The following is a 23,358-nucleotide window of genomic DNA, read 5'->3' as shown; positions in this document are numbered from 1 at the left end:
TCCATGGGGGGATTGCACTGGATGAGCTTTCCAGGTCCCTTCCAACCCCTGACATTCTGGGATCCTGTGATTCACACAGGAGCGGGCACGCCACGCCTTGGCACATTGAGAGGATACAGCTCACCACATGGAAGTTGTGATCACTTCAAAACAACCTGGTTGTGGCAAGCCCAGGCTGCAGTCTGCTCCTGCAGCTCCTGCGGCTCCTGCCCCTCATCGTGAGACACCTCAGGAAAACAACAAATTCACGCTGCTGAAGGAAGAAGCCAAAAGCTCCTCAAAGTCCTCTCGTAACCAGATGCTTGAAGGTGCAGCGATGCCTGAACACGCTCGCAGAGCCTGGGGCTGCGGTTTAGCCAAAGGACCCAAAGGAGCAACACTTAAGCCCGCAGCACCTCTCCCTCACCCCCCGCTGATCTCCATCCACCTCTGATGCCTTCAAGAGCATCTCTGCAATGAGGAGAGGATGCTGGACGGGCTTTCTGACCAAGGACGGCATCAAGAACCTTCTCAGGAGAGGAAGACGAGGCCAGGAATATTCATGCAGAGCCCATATTGCTTCTGTCCTCAGAGAATCCTCCTTCCACGCTCTAACCTGTTTCCCCCGCACTGTTTCCTCTCATCTAGTTAGTTTAAAATTTATTGAAATATTTAAATCACGAGGCCACAGCTGTTTTCAAATAAAATCACTCAGATCATAAAGTTGCCGTCTGTTATTCTTGAGAAAAGTACACCACATGACTCTGAAATGTGTGTATTTACATGTACGCGCTCCGAGTCTATAAAATAAGATGTAAAGATCCTACCAAAGAGTTTAAGAGGGCAAATGGAGAGAAGTCTCCAGCGTCTTCTAGGGGTCGAAAGACAAAAGGGAGCATTTCCCCCTTCCCTGCCTGGTGTGGCCAGCAGTATATAAATAAAAGTCACTGAGCAAGCTCATGTGATGCAATCAAGCATTTGTTTCCATGCTGGAGGTAAATACAATTTGCTGGAGCTGTTTACGTCCCACCGAATGCTGTGTGTACAAAGCACGGGATTTATAAATATCCAAATCTATATTTAGAGGTCAGAGTCGTCTTTGCAATGTTACAGCTAAAGGTTATCGAGTCAGTCCCACTGGAGGCACCGGCACTGGGGAATCTGTGTTCCATCTGAGAAAGGCAAAATCGAGACTGTGCTCCAGGCTAAAATATTAATGCTCGCTCTGCCCACCGCCTGACTTCCTTCCTCTCTTCTCCGCTGGTATCTGAAAAGTTTGCAGAAGTCAATTCTGAAGGTACAGCCAAGAACATCCAGGGCTTTTAAGAACACTTTATTGATGCAAGTTCATTTCCTAAAATAAAAGCCCCTAATAATCCTTAATGTCACATATACATCTAAATGGGCGCGAGCAGTATGATGACAGCACAGCTGAGGGGAAAAACAACATTCTATTTCTGTCCTGAAGAAAGGAACAGTGCTCCAAAAAACAGGGAGTGAACTTGGGAGTCATTGCTCAGCACCCAATTTTGGGGAGCTCTGCTGACTCAGCGTGTGGGAGCGGGGAAGCGGAGTCGCTCCGTGAACACGGCTTTTCTGAGCTATTCCGATGCTGACCCATCTATAATGAACTATCTATAATAAACTCAGGCATTGACAGACAAAAGAAACCAAACAAAACCCCCTATCAAACAATCCATTCCATTTCGCTACTCACTTGGAAAAGAAAATCAGCGCAAATCAAAGCGAAATTGTTGATTTTAAAACTGCCTCAGCCTCTGAGCTCCAGACTGTGATTCTTCCCACCCCCCAAATCCCGCGGCCCCCGTCACTTGTCACTCCAGCCCACGCCAGCCACACAACAACCCTCTCCCCCGGGAAGGAGAACGCGGGCGCTATCGCAGCAAAGGTGCCGACGAGACGGAGCCGAAGCCAAGTCCTGCTGCTGCGTGGGACCGGCAGCGCTCCGCCGTGCCAGGCCCGCTCGCCGTCAAACGCACCGCCAGGATTTCAGCTCCGCAAACGGCTCTGGAAGCCTCAAAAAGGCAGGAACGAGGCGCCATGCGAAAACGAAACGCTGTCAGCCCGCTCAGGGGGGCTTTGATGTGTTTCCCTTCATTTACCAAGATTGCAGGACCTCGGGTTTAAATAAATAAATAAAAATCAGAGGCAGGAATTTACTTGCAATCCGGCAGATTTTATATCACTTCACCAATCTTCCCTCATGAAAACCTGACAAGTCAGTCTTGGACAGATTGAGTTTGAGTTCCATCTAGGCCCAGTGGTCACAAGAGATGTTGCTTTTTCCCCTTTCTCTGCCAGCAAAGTAGCAGAACCTGCGGGGTTTTTATTTGCAGTATCAAAACAGGAATGGAAAAACCTGGAGATTAAAAGAGTTTTTCTACTACCAGAGAGGTCGAAAAGACCAGATGGCTGCTGTGTACCTGTGATTCTTGTCTACAACTTAATGGAAAGCCATCAAGTCAAAGTGAACCTCTCACCCATCGCCCACGCACTTCCCAAAAGCAACAGCCAGGGGAAAGCGACGTTTACTGCTGGGATTTTGTGAATTCTAACACAGATTTTGAGAAGTTGCAAGGTGATAATGGTGGGGTCTCCTCCTCATCCTCAGGACACCAGAGGAGCATGGAGGACATGAGCCCACGTACAAGGGCTGCGCACCAAGGCAGCTTTTCTCACAGAAGGAGAAAATCCTCCTGCCTCACCTCTCCTTCCTTCTTTCACGTGACGCCAAAGCAGAAAAAGTTCTTCAAACGTAATGATACACAGATGCCAAAACAGTCTGAGAAGCTTTACAGCAAGCTTGAAAGATGTAGGAGTGGGGAAAAGGAGGGGACATCTCACCCTTTAAACCCAAATGTCCCTCAGGAACTGCTGCCATGGTGAACAGCGGGTGATGGATGAGAAGCGAGGGAGACAAGCCGGCCACCATATGCCTGTCTGAAACATCAAAAGCCAAAGACAGAGAAAGGGATGGAGAGCCCAGAGGTGATTTGAGGGGTGGGAGAGAGGCAGGAGCACAAATACGCTTAACATAGCTGAGCTGAGGGGCAGAGGGATGTGGGGGGCACAGGACTGGCTGGCAGCAGGCAGCCTCCACCTCTCTGCCATGAGCGATGCAAAACCCCATACAATTTGCTGCCAAAATGGCTGGGAGACACAACCGTGACCTAAATTGTTCCTCCCTCCTGAACTATAGCCCACCAGATGTAGCTCCAAGGCAGGAAGCTGCTCCCACAGCATGACAGACAACATGGCCGCCATGTTCCCTTCCACCCGCTCCCCACAGGGGAGGCTTGGAGGCGCCACCACCATAGCAATGACCTGACTCTCGGCCCCTCAGCCCCACAGTCACCAAGGAAAAGGCCAGGGGATGGTCCTTTACCACATTACTGTATTATTTACCCCAGGTCTGGGCAGTGTGTGGGCACGCTGTCCCCCGGCCCCGCAGGCTCTCCCTGAGGGGGCTGCATGGAGGCGCCTCCACGTCTCTGCTTCCTCCTGACCCCCTAGCCCTTTCATCTCCAGCCCCACAGCGTGGACGTGGTGCTTGATTTTAGATGCCAAAATTCACCTCTGTGCTTAACAACCCCCCTCTCACCACCCCCGGGAAAGCACCTAAACAATGGGCCACAAATGAAGACAAACCGCTTATTCTTTCATCTGGCCCCAGCACACAGAGCAGCGTGAGCCCGGCTGAAAGGGCCCCTCGCCCACAGCGGCAGCAATCCACCGAGACAAAAGAAAGCCAGCTACAAAACACGTATTTTTAAGAGGTTTTGCTTCCATTTTCGGTGCCTGCGGTGCCTGCCGTCGGCGCTGCGGTGGAGGCCCACGCGCCGGGCCCGCTGACCCACGGCCATGGGTTTCACCTCCTCCTTCGTTAGTGAATAAACACTCATTATCCCCACGCTGGGGAACAGAGGGGGCTCTCTGCTGTACCCACGACCCGCTGGAGAAACTAAAGGAAAAGCAAGAGCACAGCAGGCAGGCCATTTTCTTGCTGTTTTCTTATCATGAACGATTGGGGCAGCCAGCCCTTTGCCCACCGTTCCTGGCCAACCTTCAGCAAACAGCCCCGTGGTGCTGAGCCCCGTATTTCCCTGCAGAGCTGCCCACGGTGCAAGAGAGATTCAGGGCATGTTAACCAATGGCAACCTATATTCCAGCTCAAAAATCCCAAACAGATTGAAATTCACCCTTTTTTGTGCAGGTATATGCATCCACACATATACCCACCTCCACCTTTCACGAATGAAGGTAAAAGATGCCATTTATGGTCAATATTATTTTGTTGCTGGCGTTACACACCCCGATTTGCTCTTCCAGGCTCCAGATGATTCCCATAATTGGGATTCAGGTCTCTTGCTCTATTGTAAATTCGGGTGACCTTGGGCACTCGCCCTTCCCTGCACCTCAGGCTGCCACACGTAGCGTGGAGGTGACAATCCCCATTTGTCACACCTGCCTGCCTGCCTGTCTTGTCTAGACACTGCAAGCAGCTTGGAGCCAAGGATGGTCTCGGAACAGATCCGTTCGGCACTCGACACCCTAGGTGGCATTGCGCAAAACTACAGGCTCTAAATACCATAATACCAACAAAACAAAATAACCACCAATAAAATCACTAGAGGCAGAACTCAGAGACCTTTTTCCACCTCTTGGTGGGAGAAGGAGATAAATACAAAAGCCAGACAAAAGCTTTGAAATGTCCCAGCAACCAGGACACGTTGGTTTCAACGGGGACATCTCCCTTCACTATTTCACTCTGGGTAACTTCAAGAGCGACCAGGAAAGAATCCAATGGCATTCCCACTGACATGGAACGGGTTAAACCCCCCCTCTTCCCTTCGGTTTTGGGGCTGAAACGTTCTGCTGATGTAGTGAAACTCCATCTCTGTTCTCCACGGCTGCTGACAGGCTCACAATTGGAGAAGGAGCACAAGGTGCTCCCTGATCTGCAGCCCAGGGCGGCGGTGCTTTCATCTCCCCTCCTAAAAACCTCTCCAGGAACGGGCGATCCGGGTCCGGCCACGCACCGAGTGTTTGTTTGCTGGGTCAGGAAACGTGTTTGACACACGTGTGCCCTGCATGTGAGGGGAGCAGCTGGGGACAGCCCAGGAGCAGAGGGACAGCTCTGTCACACTGACCAACACAGGGCGGGAGAAGATCCGAAGAGGGGTGAAGGGGGAGAAGATCCAAAAGGATCAGTGGGGATAAGGAGAAAAGAGATCAACAGGGAAAATACAAGAAAACTGGAGCAAGATGGAGAGGGGGGAGGCGTTCAGAGCCAGAGCAAGGAAGTGAGGATTAGATATAGGAGACAAACCACGGAGCAGATGAAAACAGGAGAGAGCAGCCAAATTTGAGACAGATGGAGAGTGGGGAGCAAGAATGCGACGTCTGGAATGGGGACGTATTTCAAAGCAGCAGCATTAGGGAGCGGGGGAGCTCGCAAGAGGGGTAGAGGCAAGAAGGATGGCTCCATAATTTCCATTTTTCTTCATGAGAAGAGTGAGAGCTACAAAGTGAGAGCAGGACTGATGGAGGCTGTGGGGACAGTCTCTATGGAGACGCTCAACAAGAGTGAAAACACCCCCCGGGGAGGTCCTGCAGAGCCTACGGTCCCCTTGAAATTCAGGGCTTTACTGACACATTTTGCACTTTTTTTTCTTTCCGAGGACTGTTTCTCAGTGCCTTACAAATAAAATTAAAATGAGGGTTTTCTGACAGAGCAAACAAACAAGGAGTGAATTATATTCCATTTCCCCGTCAATAACTTTTCCCCAACCCAGCCGTCTTATCATCATAAAAAGTCCATTAAGCAGTAATTGGGGAGGCAGCAGAACTCGGGCTGATCCGTGAAACAGGAGCGTGCTCGCTCCCCAACTGGCCTTTGCTGGGAAGGCAGACAGGATAATTATAGGCTTCAGACAGAGATTTCCTCTTACTGTCAGCAGCTCTTGGCTCCCTTCGGGGAGATGGGCCTGGCAAGGTTGGGGAAGGGAGGGTAAAAAAAGATCGAGGACGTTTCTTTAGGAGTGAAGCCCTTCCACCTTGCTGCTCCCCTGCTGCTGAGCCACCAAAGCCTCACCTGCCGCAGAAAAGCCGGGTTATACAGAAGGGAACGCAGGCGTTTCCCTTTGGGCAGGAGGGAATGTCACTTGAAAGATTATCCCCCTCCTTTCTAGCAAGGCCCCAGAGAAGGAAGGACAGCAGTGAAGGATGCGGCCCAGCGTGGGATTTAATGCAAGGAGAAAACGGGTGAGAAAGATCTAGGACTCGTTTCATGCAGCTTTACTACACAAGCCCTGTCCTGCCAGCTCCCACTGTTCCCCTCGGCCCGTGAGGCTGCAGACCCTTCACAGCCACCACCACACCGAGCAGCTTGTAATTTTGGGGATCTGGCACATCCACAAAGCCTTCAGGCTCCTATTTGCAATGCGCTCGGCTACAGACCCTTTGGAAGAGGAGGTACGAGCCTGCAGCAGCGGAGCCAGGATGGAGACTCAGGCTATCAAAGATCTATTTCTAGTCCTGACACCCAAGGTGAGAAAAACCACGTTATCCTGCCTGCTGGAGGGGAAGCGTAATCCCTCCTTCTGGTCTATTTAAACTGCTCGTTTTTAGGGATGGGACCATGTCTTATCACATGGGAACAGCAGCTAGTGTGAAGTCATCCAGTTTCGGCAGGACTTCTCCAGGCTACCATCGCACACCGTATGTATGGAAAGGATCCACCTCTCTCCATAGCACAAAGGGTATTTGTCACTGTCACAGATTACAAAAACACCCTCCCAACTGTGATTTATGCAAATCTATCGGGCACGTTGTAACGATACACATTTACAGGATGCAAACGGCTCGAGAGGATAGGAGGGAGAGCTGTCCCTGTCCTACAGGCAGTGGGATGATATTCTGGACCACCTTCTCCTCTCCTTTCTTATCACAGGAAAGCTGGGATCTGGCTCTTCAGGCTGTGTAACCCGCACACACTAGAAACAACCCATCTGGTGAGGGCTGTGCTGTGGGGGAAGCCTGGAGCACCATGGGGCTTCAGTTTAATGCAAGAGAAATGGGGAATTAACAGTGGGGTGAAGTGATCTGGCTTTTCTGGCAGTAAAGGGCAGCAAACACGGCAGGGCAGCACCAGAACGGGACTCTGCACCTAAGGCAAGAAAGGATGGAGTATGTGCATGGGGGAATGTGATCTAGAAGATACAAAACGGAGTTTTGCTCTTCTATGCATTCTCTCTACACAAATATCCTCTCCCCATGCCTCAGTTTCCCCACCTCCCTTCTCTTACCAATTTGGAGTGGTTGCACCCTCCCTCATGGAATGAATCAAACTGACGGGCAAAGGAGCACGTAGGTGGCGACACAGATAGGCCTCTGGCCAGGATTCTGTTCACCTTCTGGCACTACCACACAAGGCCAGAAGAAAGTTGCTCCTCGTGAGCAGCGGGAGCTGCTGCAGACAAGTGATGCTGTCGGGGCAGCCTTGGGATCGGCCACCGAATGGCCAGCGAGCACAGGAGCACACGCACCTCAGCAACGTAACCCTGCGGGTACACGGGAGCTTTCAATCAACTGTAACAACGTCTCACTCCGTATTTGTCCACAAGTCCTATAACAGGGCATAATGACCCAGAGCAAAAGGAGCAGGAAACGCAAGGAGCCGTCCTGGCAACTTAATGAGGGCTCCTTGTCCATCAGTGTCATGACAGCAAGCCTGGATTGTCTGCAATCAGAAGCTCAAGGCGGGGAGCTCTCCCTCCCCTGTTCGTGTTGCTGGGACAGCTTCTGCTCCAGCCCTGTCATCGATATTGGCAGCCCGGAGAAGCTCGATCCACCCCCTACCTAGAAAAGACACGGACAGAAAGGACTCAGCTCCTTACTCAACTTCTGCTGCGCTGTTTGAGTCACGGAAGAATCAGAGTCCATGGGGGATACCAGAACATGAAAAACCACCTCCTATGGGACAAGCCTGAAAGAAGAAAAAGCTTAACGAGCAAGGATTCCAAATCCCGGGGGGCCATGCCATCTTAATATAGCCTAGCAGAGGTCCTGCGCCACCGCAAAGTGACAGCAGAGTCAGCAGCGATGGGGAAAACAAACCGCTACAAGCTTCTGCATCTCATGGTCGTTCAGAGAAAGCGCAGGGCTAGAAGCCCCAAGGATGCGATCGGGGAGATCAGTTCTGATCCTCGTTTTAGCGATATGACAAAGACCTTTGGAAAATGTAAACCCGGAGCTGGGTCCCCTGCCTCACCTCGCTCGCTACCGCAGCAATGAGCCCCATCCAGATTTGCTGGCTAATGCGTGCGTGTAGGGATCATTTGGGGACAAAATGCACATCAGATAAGTAAAATATCATCTGTTAAAACTCTGCTGTTTTACTCCTGGAAGTAAAAGCTGTATTAATTCCACTTACTAGCTGTTGTCTGCTTCTTTTTCCCAGGGAAGAGACACAGTCTGGTCTACAAGGGAAGTGGAAGGTGCAATTCACAGAGCACAGAATTTGGGGTATTTTCAAAGGCGTGTTACGCTATTCCTATCCAACCTCTGGTAAAAGACTTCAGCCCATATTTTCCATGGAACAAAAGGGAGATTCTGTGCATTTACACTAAAAACACCTTTCCCTGGGTTTTCAGGTCCCTGGGTTTGTACTGGTCATCAGGATGTCATGGGAGCTCAGGATGGGAGATGTGGAAAACAAGAACCCAAACCCTAATAAAGCCATGACTAATGAAGAACACAGCCCTTAACAATCACGAACCCTGACTCCTACCACACGAGTCATTACAACTGCTGTCTTCGAACCACAATACTCACCATTCAGATTTCTAGTGGGCACATCAACACAAAAGAAGGAGAAACGGAGGGTCCAGGAACAGTGCTGGGAACTCCCAGCAAGGGGAAGCTAAAAATGCAGCTTTGGGATAACTAGAGATTCAATGAGCCTGAAATACAGTGCAACGCATGAGAGATGGAAACGTGGAAAAGCGGCAGCAAGGACGCCTTTAATTCTTCTGTCAAAGGCAGTAATTGAGGAAGGTTCCACTTAAATGTGAGAAGGAACTTCTTCGGGGTGAGGGTGGCAGAGCCTGGCCCAGGCTGCCCAGGGGGTTGTGGAGTCTCCTTCTCTGCAGACATTCCAACCCGCCTGGACACCTTCCTGTGTCACCTCATCTGGGTGTTCCTGCTCCATGGGGGGATTGCACTGGATGAGCTTTCCAGGACCCTTCAACCCCTGACATTCTGGGATTTGTGAAGATGAGCTCCTTTATATATTTTTTTAGTAGGATGGGCTTCTCTTGGTGTCTGACACCTTCCAAGAGATGCAAGGGATGGTTTCTTCTGGGCAGAAGAGCCTCCTCCTCTCAGGTCCCTCAAGTGGCAGCTACTGGAATTAACCACAATTAGCAGATCTTAGAGGGAAAGGGGATTATCAGAGCAATCATCAAACCCACACGGAAAGCCCTCAAAGCCAAGCAGACCCACCCACCCAGGCAACCAACCCAGACGGATCTTCCTGGCTCACCGGCGATCACGCGAGATCCAGTCTCCAGGTAATTTTTAAGAGCTGAACGGAACAAAAACAACACCACCTCTGAGAAATTCATCCAACGCAATCAAAGGCCAGGCTAAAGACTTGTAAGCATTGGCACCTCACACTAATTTATGAATCAATCCATGAATTCTAACGGAGGTGAGGGAGGAAGAGGACGTAGCCAAATTAATTTGACTTCATTAATTAAAAAAACCACCAAGTTTCATCACCACTCTTTAGAGGTTGTGTGAGACTGGTGGGGGGAGTTGTGCTCATTAATTATGCAGAAAATGCAAAACTATCATCCTCTGAATGAGTTTAAAATAAGGAGAAACCCTTTCAGAATGGGGAGAAATTACTCCCCAAGGCAGCTGAAATTTCTCTTGCAACTTCAAAGGACAATAAATTATTCAAATCGCTCGCGCCACTCCGCACGCTCTCTCCCTCTCTCCCCTTCTCAATTTTATGCTCCTGAGTCAATTAAAGGTTTGGAAGACTCAGAGAAACTTTGTAGAATGCTAAACCAGTCGCAGCTCTTTCTATTTATTTTTTTCCTCTTTAAAGCTTTGCTTTTCCTCTCAGCCTCAAAAGGAAACAGAAACGACTCTGTGCATTTCAGATGAAACGAGCAGCGCCAGTTCCACCCCACCCTGTACCAAACAGCGCAAGATGCGACATACTAACAATTCTCTACGCAATGATACTGTGCAAACGGGTTAATCCACACTCCATGTCAACAGTTCAAACCATTCACTGCAATATCCCCTTTCAAAATCTTAGCGGTAGGTGTCCAAATGATATTTCTAATGCTCTCTCCTGGCAACCTTCAGGTCTGGGTCAGCTGTGATCTCTTCACCGTCACGCTGGTAGCTGCTGTGCCCTTGGACGGAACAGGGGGCTCCTCTGCCAAACCCTAACGCGACCATTTAGAGTTTGCAGGCTGAGAACCCCAAACCAAAGCCGAGACTAATTACACCGGACAACACCGTGGCAAGAGAAACCCTCGCTCCAAAAAGCCACTGTAGACAAGCAGGAGGAGGGTTGAGACGGTGCATTGGCGGGGTGAGGACGCTCCTGATGGCTGTGCCTGCCCATCCCGTGGTTTGTTCCACCACATGCAGCAGATGGCACAAAACCTGACTGTTTGCATGAACTTTAAAACAATCATCTCCAAAAAATTAAAGGCAGCTGCAGTGCGGGGAACATGACAGCTTTTAAGGTGGGAACTGGGACCAATTATGTTCCAAGAGAACATCCTTGACTGGAGGGGAAGAGTGGCACGGAGTAAATACAACTGCTCTTTGGAGCCCGTGTCTCACAGGCCAGCTCGAGCCCAGATTCCATCCCACGCACACTGAAGAACGACATTCCGCTGGTCGGGCGTCCTTGAAAACCACTCTGCTTTGCCTTCTAAGAATAACACTGGGCTTGCCAGGCCACAAAAAGGGCGAGAATACCCTCGCAGATTCCCTTTAGCGACCCAGGAGGTTTATATCTAGTTGGTCTTGAAAAGCCACGACCACGCAGACCTTGGCGGGCGGATGAAAAGCTGCTGTGGTCCAGGGTCCTGGTGAGATAGCAGGAAGATTCTGTCCCCCCTGGCAGCGTGTGGGGGGAAAGTCACAAAGAAAGAAGTATTGGCTTCCTGGGCAATCCTGACACAGAGTAAAAAACCAATCCAGGTTATGGCGGAGACACTTTCTCTACCACAAATACTACATCGATGACATTTTCACACAAGCCGCTTGTTTACACAACCAACAGATGTTCTTTTCCCCTAACTTAGCCATCTAACGAAGCTGAGCAGCAAGACCCTCTGGTTGGGAAAAGATCCTTTAGCAGGAGACACCCATGACTGGTCCCGAACACCCGCGGCTCCGCCGTCCCCAGGTGCTCCTCAGCGGGGATTAATCTGCTGAGCGTCCCCAGCGCGGGGCGCAGCTGCGACCGGCGCTGACAGCCCGTCCTGCCCCCGAGGAAGCTCTTTCACAACATGATTTATTTCCTCTCCTGGTCCTGCAGAAGACACAAACTTTTCAATTTGAGTTATCGAAAAAGAAGAAAGAAAAGAAAAGAATAATAAAAATAGAGATACATCACTGGATCCACGCGGGCAAGGTTTAATTTAATCAGGCACTTAAACAAGGTGACATAGAGGCTTAATTCAATGTCCTTGAGTGGAACAAGTAGTCCAGAACCCTCAGTAACCGCGGGCTGGATGGCGGCAGAGCAGGTGGGGAAGGAAAGGGCAATTCGGGAACAAGGAGAGCAGGGTTTCCATGCCTACAACAGCAACCGGGCCGTGGGAACAGCAGCAGCAAGAGGGACCTGCCTGCTGGGGGACGCGGCTCAGCCGCTGCCTCCTGTGCCGCACCGCTGGGCTCTACTCACCGACGGAACATGTGCAACACCATGTAGACGCTCCACCAGCTACCAGCCGACTACACAACCTCCTGTGTGTCGCCACCTTCATTTCTGCTGCCCCTCCAGCTCGCACCCACCACGGGTTAAAGCTTCTCTGCAGCGTCCCCGGCACGGACGCTGCTACGGGCGACTCAGCCCCACATCTCACCACCTTCCTCCCCTCAGCACGGCGCTCCTGCACTGCCACCCAGCAGTCTCCAACACTTAGAAACGGTCTCCGCAGCACAGAAAGATTCACTTCCCACTGATGTCGTCTTAACGTGTCTATCAGGTCCTAAGATGGAGCCTCCTTGATTTTTCCTGCCATCTTATCTGACAAGTGCTGTCCTGGCCAACTGCACATCAAAGCTGAGCCCTCCCGAGCTAAACGCCGTGAGCTCTACCACAGAGGGTAATTCTCCGGGGATGAGAACACGGCAGGGACCACCAGAGGAGTCACACACGTGTGGAAGTCGCTGTAAGTCCACGCGAGCTCCCCTCCCAGCCCACCAAAGCGTTTTCCACCCAGCCCTCGCTGCCATCCGCCACCAGCCCCACGGACACGCAGCAGCTCCCGCAGCACCAGGGACCCCGCCATGAATTACTGCGCTCTGCAAATTAACGAGGGAGCAAGGGCAATTAAAAGGGAAGGAAGCCAGGGTAATGCATCATAAAAGGGGCTTTATTCTTTTATTTTGTCAATTGCGATTTAGTTTTAATTATTTATGGTAATACTTCGGAGCGTGCTAGTAAGTGTTCTATACCGTGATTTATAAAAGGAAGGAAACCTGAGTAATAAGTAATGTCGCTACTGCATCTGCTATTAAATCTTTGCTGGGGCGGAGAGAGCCACACACCAGCCTTCTGTGTATGCAAAGTACCAATTAGCGAAGCACTATTGTAAAACGCATAGGTTTAATCAATGGGAAAAAATCCACTTGAAAATAGCGAGCATGCTGGTTTCAGTTATAAAAATTACCGCATTTCTATACAGTAAGTGGTTTTTTTATCTGCAACTGAGGAGCACTTAAAGCGGGCACATTGTGCCTTCGGTGGTACCGGAGGGCAGGAGGACCCGACCCGGCAGACGCAGCTGCAAATTGAACAGCACGGGCAGAACCGCCAGAGAGATGAGACCGACCCGGTGTGGGCACAAAAGGGCACGTTCCAAGGTGCTGGGGCTGTACGACCCGGGCTGGGTGCACGACCACAAAACACAAGGCTTGGTTCTGTGCCCACGTGTGTCAGCGATTTGGGGAACTGCTCCCCTCCCCAGACCTCATGTGCCTGTCGGTGCTGTCTGGATGTTATCAGCTCTGCGGGGCACAGCTCTGGGGAAAGTCTCCCCCAACTCATCGCAGTAACGCCAATTGATGTCACTCATACAACCAGCTGAATCCTTAACGAAACGATAATACGTTCCATTTCATGAGAGGCCATTGAAAATAACCCTGGAGTTAGCAATTCCAGGTGTACGGCTGCCCTTGGCCATACAGAAGAAACAAAGAAAGTGTCCGTATGCAACTGAAGAAAAAGTGAAGAAACAGGTTTGCTTTGTACCTTTCAATGATTACCCTCTTCAGCTTCACAAGGAAGAACAGCAGGCAAAAAAGCAGCGTGGTGCTTTGGTTTTTTTAATTTAAATAGCAGTTTCCTTTAAATAGAATGTTCCTGCCATAGAAAGATTTAAATCACTGACTGAGATCAATTAGCCTAGGAAACAAGGGAAGTATTTTAATGGTGGTTTGATTGCAGAGGGCGCAGCTCCTCCAGCTGCAAGGGGAGCCGGGAAGATGGTGACCCCTCCAGAGCCAGCGTCCCGGGGTTTCCTACCTGCACGGTGGGGACACCAGCCCGGCGCTGCCCGGCATCGCCCGCCCGGGGCTGCGAGTCCTCGGAAACCCCGCGGGTGAACTAGGGCAGGAAATCGGGCTGGCGTCGTGGCAAGCGCCAGCCGAATGGATGCTGGCCAAGGGATTACGCGAGAGGCAGCGTGACAGAGCCCAGGGCCATCTGATGGGAGAGGACGCTGTCAGAACAGAGTGACGGCTCCTCACGCGGTCTCCACGGTAGTGACAGACAAAGCTGTTTGCTGTTGGCACCGCAGAGCAGCGCGGGTGCTGCTGACCGGCCTGGCCTCTCCGGGCAGAGTTCGGCAGCCCCTCCAAAATCAGGAGTGGATCAACTCACCATCACCAAGGAGAGCAACAGCCGCAGGGCAATTCAAACAACGGACAAACAAGGGGGAGCATCCCTGAGGGCAAGAGGTGCTGACAGGTTGGGAGGAGAGACGATGCCTGGAGCAACTTCACCTGCACATCAGTGAACACACACACTGGACCAGGCTGGAAGGAAAAACGGAGGGTCCAGGAACAGTGCTGGGAACTCCCAGCAAGGGGAAGCTAAAAATGCAGCTTTGGGATAACTAGAGATTCAATGACCCTGGAATACAGTGCAACGCATGAGAGATGGAAACGTGGAAAAGCAGCAGCAAGGACGCCTTTAATTCTTCTGTCAAAGGCAGTAATTGAGGAAGGTTCCACTTAAATGTGGGAAGAAACTTGTTGGGGGTGAGGGTGGCAGAGCCTGGCCCAGGCTGCCCAGGGGGGTTGTGGAGTCTCCTTCTCTGCAGACATTCCAACCCGCCTGGACACCTTCCTGTGTCACCTCATCTGGGTGTTCCTGCTCCATGGGGGGATTGCACTGGATGAGCTTTCCAGGGCCCTTCCAACCCCTGACATTCTGGGATTCTGTGATCAGGCAGGGATGAGCAACCCCACATCAGACACCGAGCCCTGCAACCTGCACAGCTCCTGTATGCACATCTGCAAGCAGCAAGAGGAAATAAAAAAGGACAAAACCTCACAATTCAGGATCTGAGGACACTGCAGGACTACAGGACAGAGAAACCTGCGGCTGGCAGCAAGGTGTGTGCGGGGCAGGGCAGGTTTCAGCTTGGGCTGCACCACTGGTGCCTTCTGGAGTGACCAGCACCAGCCCTTCCCAAGGACACATCTCACAAATGCTTCACAGCAGCGAGACAGCACGTGGGATCTCCCAGCTCGGCTGGAATCTCTGAGCAAATCCCACCCCATAGAAGACAGGGACAGACAAGGTGTTTGTTTCCTCCGTGGAAAACCAGAACCACGGTAAAACTCATGTCACACAGCCATGACTTTGAGGAGCCCGCAGCACCGAGCACACTCGCCTACTGCAGAGAAGAGAGAAAGCCACGTTCAAAACAAATCTCCCAGCAACAAAAGGTCGAGGATCCATTCAATCCCCGGTGACCGCGTCATCTTAATAAACCCTGATAACGAAGCGATTACGTTAAAAGCTGTCAAGGGCTGCGCTGACCAGAGCGGCCCTCTCACCAGCTTCAAGCAGCTTTGCTGGGGAGGAAAAAAAGTCATAATTCAATCAGCTTGGAAAAGTCTATTCCCCGCTGATCCCGAGTGATCAGCCTTCATGTTGAAGGAACATTACATTCGAGTCGCTGAAGATTTTCACTTTCTTTTTTTTCTTCCCCTTTTCATTTTTTAAAGCAAGAATTGAAAGGCAGCGAAGATAAAAATTGTGTTAAACTGGAAGTGGTTAACTCAGGGGAAGGAGAAACATAATGCTTTTTCTTTGGCTGTTGTTCTGAATCCAGCCCTAGCGCGTAACGTGACAACGGTCACCAGTGCCTGACAGTCACAGCAGGAGGGGACAATGCGGGTGAGCTGGGGGCAGGTGGGCCTGGGAGAAGGGCAGGAAGATTCCAACGAGAGCCATCAGGCAGCTCCCCCCTCTCTCCAGCTCTTCGGCAGTTTTAGGGACAACCCGAGATTCGAAGGAGGTTGTGAGGACCAGTAATGTCCCTCTAAGGTGGGACTGGGAACAACAGGAAGGCACTGGTGGGAAGCTAAAGATGCTGGAAAATTGGGAAATCGTCAGATACAGAGCACTTTGTTAACGCTAAAAAGGTGGGGATACATTTGCTGGCTCTAAACGCTCAATCCTGCTCCTGGTGTCCTTCCCCATGTGCGATGAAAAGGAGGGGCAGGGGACAGCAGAGTCACTTACTTTCAGCCACGCAGCCTACGAGCAGCACGGAAAGGAGGTTCACGAGAGAGACCAGCGAAGACATCCCCGGGCTGGGAAGGATCCTCATCCTCTGCGATGGCCTTCGGCCCCAGCCGGGAAGGCTCCGGGTCAGCAGAACTCACCGCGGCTCCCCAGCGTCGTCAGCACCTGCGGATGCACAAAGGGGAGGGCGATGAGCGGGATGAAGGAGGGACAGAGAAGCTGAATGGAGCCCGGGAAAGCAACAGCTGCTCGTGGTCCCGATGGAGAGGCCGGGTAGCCCTTCGCCGCGATGCCACGAGGGGCCCGGGTGGTTCCATCGCTGAGCACAGCACAGCAAACACCACAAAGGGCTTGGTCGGCTCCATCGCCGAGCATGGCACATCATGGTGAATGCAACAAGGGGCTCGGCCGGCTCCATTGCTGAGCACAGCACATCATGGTGAATGCAACAAGGGGCTCGGCCGGCTCCATCGCCGAGCACAGCACATCATGGTGAATGCAACAAGGGGCTCGGCCGGCTCCATCGCCGAGCACAGCACATCATGGTGAATGCAACGAGGGGCTCGGCCGGCTCCATCGCTGAGCACAGCACATCACGGTGAATGCAACACTGGGCTCAGCCGGCTCCATCGCTGAGCACAGCACATCATGGTGAATGCAACAAGGGGCTCAGCCGGCTCCATCGCTGAGCACAGCACATCACGGTGAATGCAACACTGGGCTCAGCCGGCTCCATCGCCGAGCATGGCACATCATGGTGAATGCAACAAGGGGCTCGGCCGGCTCCATTGCTGAGCACAGCACATCATGGTGAATGCAACAAGGGGCTCAGCCGGCTCCATTGCCAAGCATGGCACGTCATGGTGAATGCAACAAGGGGCTCAGCCGGCTCCATTGCCAAGCATGGCACGTCATGGTGAATGCAACGAGGGGCTCGGCCGGCTCCATCGCTGAGCACAGCAGGTCACGGCGAATTTCCCTGCACGTACTCACACAACGGGAGGGAACGGCGCAAGGAAGAGAAGCATCATCGGGAGGCACCAAACGCGCGGAGCCCGTGTTTAAAGTTTAACACCTGTCCGTTCCTCTCCCGTCCCCAGGACGGCAGCGCAGGGCGAGCGGCACACGAGCAATGAGGTGTGAAGGGATCTGACCTGACAGGGCCCAGGGACCCTCTTAAAGGGCGATTTTTCCACTAAAGTGCCGGGCGGGGGAAGGAAAACTCAAACCTCAGACATGAAAAACCCAGGAAGAAAGTAAAGCCAATCCCCTGGGTGTCCCACAGCCCCTCTCGCAAGGCAAACGCGCTGGCGAGCCTCCCAGGCTTCTTACCAGGGTTGGGATTACAGCAGCTATTTTGCATGTCTGAGAGTCCCCACCACACTCGGTGCCTCAGTTTCCCCACCTGCAACACACGGAGGAACCGCGTTACTGAGCCACCACCAAACAGGAGGAGATAAGGGCTGAAGGAGGGGCGATCACAGGCGATCCCGAGGGATCACAGGGCACGGAGAGCAAACCCAACCTGCTGCACATTCCCACCGAGACGAGTCCCGGCTCCAAAGGGAGCTGCCTGCTCATGGCTTTACCCTGATCCCTCTGCAAAGCTGCAGTGGCATTAAGGGAGTTGTATTCTTAGCAACTACCCCAGTCTGATGTGTCAATACTAGGAAACGCTTTCTTCTTCTGTCAGATTCCAGCTTTGCCCCAGAAGGGCCAAAAATAGAGAGAGACGCGGCGAGCTGCAGCCACAGCTGACTCGCAGGGTCGGCAACTACGGCTCCTGCATCAGACAGACTCTGAGCGCCAGAATAATGGGCCAGAGTTGTGTGAAGGATGCTCAGATCTGTACAGATTCCTTCCTGCTATCAGTTACCCCAATTAAAAATCAAACCCGGGGTTTATCACCTTTTGGAGAAAAGCCAGGTAGGAGATATTGTGCACTGATCAAAGGTTTTGAGAGGACTAAGGGGACAGTGAGGTTGCTTAAGCTTTTCTGATACACATCAGGGTACGAGACCATTGGGACAGGCAGCATGAAGGGGCATTTTAATCTTTTTCTGTCCCATTAACTCTCCAAGGCTGAACTGTACAGAATTAAAGGAAAAGCCAGGATAAACAAGAACTCCCCATATGTACTCGGCCCTAAAGAGTAACTTTTCAGAGAGCGGCTTTGGATTCGCACTTGGAGGATTACAAAGCCTCTGCTGTGTGCTCTGCGCGAGTCTAGACCCACCGCCCTACAGCTTGTGAGAAGCGAGCATAAATACCCATACTCTCGCAAAAGAGAAAAGATCTGGATTGTACCGCTGGGAATCTCTTCAAATGTTTGTTCTAGACGCACTCCGAGGCTCCAGCCAGACTCAGCGCGGGGTTCGCCGGGTTCCAGGGCGCCCAACAACACGTTGGGGTTTCTTTTGTTGTCGTCAGAGGCGAGCGGAGAGCAGGAACGTTATGAATAGCTCCGATTGTAACTGTTAATTAAACTGGGGATGTGGTATCGGTGCCAGCACAACAAATGGCAGCGAGTTGCTGTTTACTGGCTCCCCCTTCTCCCGCTTCAGTCCCGCAGCTCCCAGTTCCAGCAGCAAGGTTGGAGCTGCAGAGCAAGCGTCCTCCCAACCATTGCAGTGCTCAATATTAAAACAAAACGAACCCAGAAAAACCCCAAACACAAACAGGGCTGGCTCAGCCAGCATTTCAGAAACTCTGTTTTGCTTGATCAGAGCAATATCCCCTCCCACAGTCCCAGTAAATGCCACCAAGTGTCTCCTTGAGCCTCATCTGCTCCCCAAAAGCAGCACCATTGCCCTCCAATAGCTCAGAGCCCCGAGCAGAGTCCCCGAGGATGGAGCTGAACGCAGCCCTGCTCTCCCACATCCAGCACAGCTTTTCAAGCCATATAATGGGCTCCGATAGAGAAGGTCTTGTCCCACATCCCCCATGGCTTTTCATGCCATATAATGGGCTCCGAAAGAGAAGGTCTGGTAAAGGGGAGACAGCAACAGCTCCAAGATTAGAGCCGGAGATGCCAGAGGGTGACGCTTCCGCGCCGGTGCTAATGTGCTTCCCGAGCCCTTGACGGAGACAGAAAGTGCTGGCAGAGATATTAGGACACGTCAACTTCAATCCAGCAACTCATCCTTCAGCGCAGGTGCGTCAGCGCCCGGCTCCCCGGCCACGGGACTGTCAGGACAGCACAGCGTGCGCCCACCTGGTTCCCCTGCGGGCACCAGGAGAGGCTGTGACAGGTCCTGCTCTGCCCTCCTGGTCGCGCCGTGACAGCGGGGAGAGCGGAACCAGACCCATCCCAGAATGTCAGGGGTTGAAGGGCCCTGGAAAGCTCATCCAGTGCAATCCCCCCATGGAGCAGGAACACCCAGATGAGGTGACACAGGAAGGTGTCCAGGCGGGTTGGAATGTCTGCAGAGAAGGAGACTCCACAACCCCCCTGGGCAGCCTGGGCCAGGCTCTGCCACCCTCACCCCCAACAAGTTTCTTCTCATATTCAAGTGGAACCTCCTGTGTTCCAGTTTGCACCCATTAACCCTTGTCCTGTCCCTGGTTGTCACCCAGAAGAGCCTGGCTCCATCCTCCTGACACTCCCCCTTTCCATATTGATCCCCAGGAATGAGTCCCCCCTCAGTGTCCTCTTGTCCAGCTCCAGAGCCCCAGCTCCCTCAGCCTTTCCTCACACGGGAGATGCTCCACTCCCTGCAGCATCTTGGTGGCTGCGCTGGACTCTCTCCAGCAGTTCCCTGTCCTGCTGGAACTGAGGGGCCACAACTGGACACAATATTCCATCATCCACTGCACCATTCCTGCCTATAATGCAGAACATGCACTGTTTGGAACCCCAGCCACCACACAAGGTTCTCCTGCTCTCCTGAACTCCAGCAGGAACTGCTTTGATGCCCAAATCCCAAGGGTTTCATCACCCATCCTTCACACGTCTTACCTTCCCTGTGCTCTCGGAAGCAGGTTTACATTGTTCTCAGAAGCAGGTTTACATTGGTCTCAGCACCAGCCCAGCTGCCACACAGCAAACCCAACAGTGTTTGTCCTGCAACCCCCCCGCTATTTTCTAGCACAGGACCTCCTGCAACACAAGCAAACCACCTAATAGACCTCAATCCTTACAAAGAATGCAATTAAGTGAAGCCACGACCCCCAGCGGGGTCAGATTTGTGCTAGATATGGTCACATTTCAGGAATAAGATTAATTCTTACAGTAAAAGAGCTCCTGTAAAGCATTCATTCTTGTGCGCTGCCTGATCTCCAGCTCTAAGTACGTACACGTGCGCGTCTTGTAAGCGCTGAGCGCAGGACCTTGAAGAGCATTATCAATAATAATAAAACTGAAAAGCGCTGGCAAAATGTGGCTTCCCGCTGTGGCTCCTCCAGCCATTGAGTTCAGGCCCTGCAGGGACCCAAGGGTGCCAGGCACAAAGGGTAAAAATGCTCCGAAGCACCTACATTTCTTAAGAGCTTAAGTTCCATTGAGAGTCAAAGAGACTTAACCTAAGCCGCTAAGATGCTTTTGAAGATTTTCCTCCCAGCAACTCCCGTTTCTGAGGGTGCTGGACATCTAACGCCCTTAAGCTACTTTGGGTATCCCGGGGGATACAGGAGGAGGGGGCTTTATCTCCAGACCAGTCTGGCTGCCTTGGTCCCCGCTGCTTAAAGAGAGAGATGTGGGAAACGCTGCTAAAAACAGGTGTCTGTGCAGTTACAGACACTGATGGGCCAGAGCTATGCAGGTATTTTGCTATATGCTACTTTTCCTTAGCCCTCATGGAGCCAGGGATTGAAATTTTAAACAAATCCAGGATGGAGGGATCACACCTTCATTCCAGATTCATCAGAATATAACAACTTGAAAAAAAGAATCGTAAAAAAACCCCATTTGAGCTTCTCTTCTGTTTCACCTGCATGCAAAAAGGAGAAGGGCCATTTTAAAGAAATTCTCTGCGAAAAAAAGTTCCGCACAGATCTAGCGGATGATTAAACATCTTCATTTTCCGTCGCTGCTGCAGGAGAATTACTCCCATTAGACATATCAATCGGAGCAAACACCTTGCAGGCAGAGGGCTGCGCCGAGGTCTCTTCCTTCCAGCAGCGCTGCCTCAGTTTGTGCTGCGAATTAACAGAGGTCAGTGGGTCACTTCATTTCCTCCCAGCAACCTCTTTAAAGAAAGAAAGAAAAGCTTTTAGCACAACCACCAGCTCATCTGTCCCCTCCCCTGGGGAGGGGAGAGATGAAATTTCAATTGGCCGCCCCACATTTCCATCTCGCTCCTACCCCACGTTCCACCCTCGGCAAACCAGCCTCACCAGGGCTGGCGGCTCCGGCAACGTGGGACCCTCCCCATGGGGCTCAGGGATGCCAACATGCCCCTGGAAGCCCATGTCTCCACATTCAGGTTGCTTTTCTTTCCTAGGGAAACAAAGCATGAAGACATGAGCTTCCAAGTATGTGTTTCTTCACTCACTTCCCCATCCACTGACCAGCGAAACCCTATTTAATAGTGGGGGAGAGAACTTGGGCATTGTAGCTCCCTATCAAGCACTTGAAAGCCAGCGCTGGAGCAGAAAGGGAGAGGCTGCTGATGCTTCTGCTCAAAAAACAGCCGCTCGACCTCAAATCCTGGTTGGACAGGAGCAGAGCCCTGAGGACGCTGACCCAGAGCCGGACCCGCGCACAACAGCATCATCGCTGCCGCTCACAGGGGCAGAGAAAACACAACAGCAACCAACAGCCACAAAAGCAACACAGTACAATTCCCAGCAAGACCCAGGACTTTGCCCTCGGGATCATTTCCTGTGGGCCAAGCTGCCCTGGAGATGTGGAACCCGTCGCTGCTCATTAGAGCGGTCGGTGTGGGGCACACGGGGGTCCCACGGGACCCACACAACCCCCGTGCACCTGAATGAAACCCACACAACCCCATCCGGCAGCAAAGCTCCCCGCAAGGTTATCTGCTGGCTCCAAGAGCTGTGCAGAAAGGATCGATCCCAAAAGGCGCATGATCCTGCCCAAAAATGAGGTGTCCCAGTATTTCCAAATCTGCTCCTTCCCCTGCGAAGCTGCCGGACGCGGCTCGTCCTCCACACTCAAACACGGCTCCCCAACCCACTTCCAAACGCAGTCCGTGGTCTTGGCAAACACAATTAGAGATCCTTCAGAGCCAAGCATGACTGTTTATCTATCAGGGAGTTACTTAGATCTTAAAAACAATATTTACAAGAAAGAGGCAGAGTATTATCTTCCATGGGGAAACAAACACAGATGGAGAAAAAAAAAGAGCTTTGATCAGGACTGTCACGGTCCTATACGCTGCTTTTCATCCCCAGATCTTCAAGTGCTTTAATATGACAGTATTATCCCTTTTTACAGTGTGGGAAACCAGCAGAAACTGCTCATGATGACAGAGCTCCGAGCAGGAAGCCCTGCTGCCCGTCCCTGCTTCGCATGCACACACACGCACCCACACAAACGCTCTTTTTCTTTCTTCCTGCAGCATCTCTGGTCCTCCCACATGTGCAAAGTGTCCCCAAGCAACGGGTGCAAGTGGCATTTTGGGGGTGCAGCGGTGCAGCTGTCGCGAGAGCTGTTGCTCCCTGCCTAGGGGAGGATGGCACGGCGAGGGTTAAGCCGTGGTCACTGCGGGAGAGATGAGACAGGAGAGCTCCGAGTCGGGCTCCATCGTCAGGAGAAATTAATTTCCCCCCAGCACATCCCCTGCAGTGACAGCTCTGACAAGTGGGGATGGATCTGCTACAATGGGCCGCGTTCGGCAGGTGGCACGGACGGGGACACAGGGGACATCGCCACGGCCAGCGGCAACCGCAGCGAGCGAGGAGGAGGAGGAAGCACAGCTCACCTGGTTGGGCTGCACCCCGGTTAAACCCAAGCACATCCACACTTGGATGCTGCAGATGCAGCACAGGGAGGACCCCGAAGGACCATCCCTGCCGCAGAGAAGACAAAGCAAAAAGCCTGTGCCGGTGGCAGCACCGCGGCATTGCCGGAGATGGACGCGATGCTGGAGAAACCTGAAACCCAAGAGCTGGGCCAAAGATGTGGCTTCTCCTCTGCCTCTGTGCATGCAGGGAAGGAGCTGGATACTCCTCAAGGATGCACAAGGTGTGAAGAACCAGACCCAGAAGCACGTTCCTCTTTGCCCCATCCCCGTGTCCCATCCCCTTCCCCTCGCTGACACGCAAACACGCGCCACCCTCCAGCATTTACCAACAAAGCGCAGATCTCCGCTGAGCACCTGACAGCATCGACAACTCCATTTCCTTGTGGTTCAGGGTAATACTTTGCGTTT

The 23,358-nt window shown here is 52.2% G+C and overlaps 1 protein-coding gene across 9 annotated transcripts in view; it reads right to left on the bottom strand.

Moving 5' to 3' along the window:
- PTPRS (protein tyrosine phosphatase receptor type S) overlaps positions 1–23,358 on the bottom strand; it is a 150,104-nt gene that overhangs the window by 78,595 nt on the left and 48,151 nt on the right. For 7 of the 9 annotated variants that reach the window (XM_082072273.1, XM_082072266.1, XM_082072270.1 and 4 more), the window contains exon 2: positions 16,022–16,189. In XM_082072273.1, the coding sequence (XP_081928399.1) occupies positions 16,022–16,109 (88 nt within the window). In that variant the 5' untranslated portion in view covers positions 16,110–16,189. Of the gene's footprint in view, positions 1–16,021; positions 16,191–17,356; positions 17,375–23,358 lie in introns of those variants that run through there. The other 2 variants (XM_082072269.1, XM_082072267.1) reach the window with 2 other exon arrangements.

This window comes from Streptopelia decaocto (assembly GCF_964273445.1).
Source record: "Streptopelia decaocto genome assembly, chromosome: 24".
Classification (NCBI taxonomy): Eukaryota; Metazoa; Chordata; class Aves; order Columbiformes; family Columbidae; genus Streptopelia; species Streptopelia decaocto.
The sequence above is the reverse complement of the archived record's forward strand: the minus strand, read 5'-3'. Positions and strand labels throughout refer to the sequence as shown.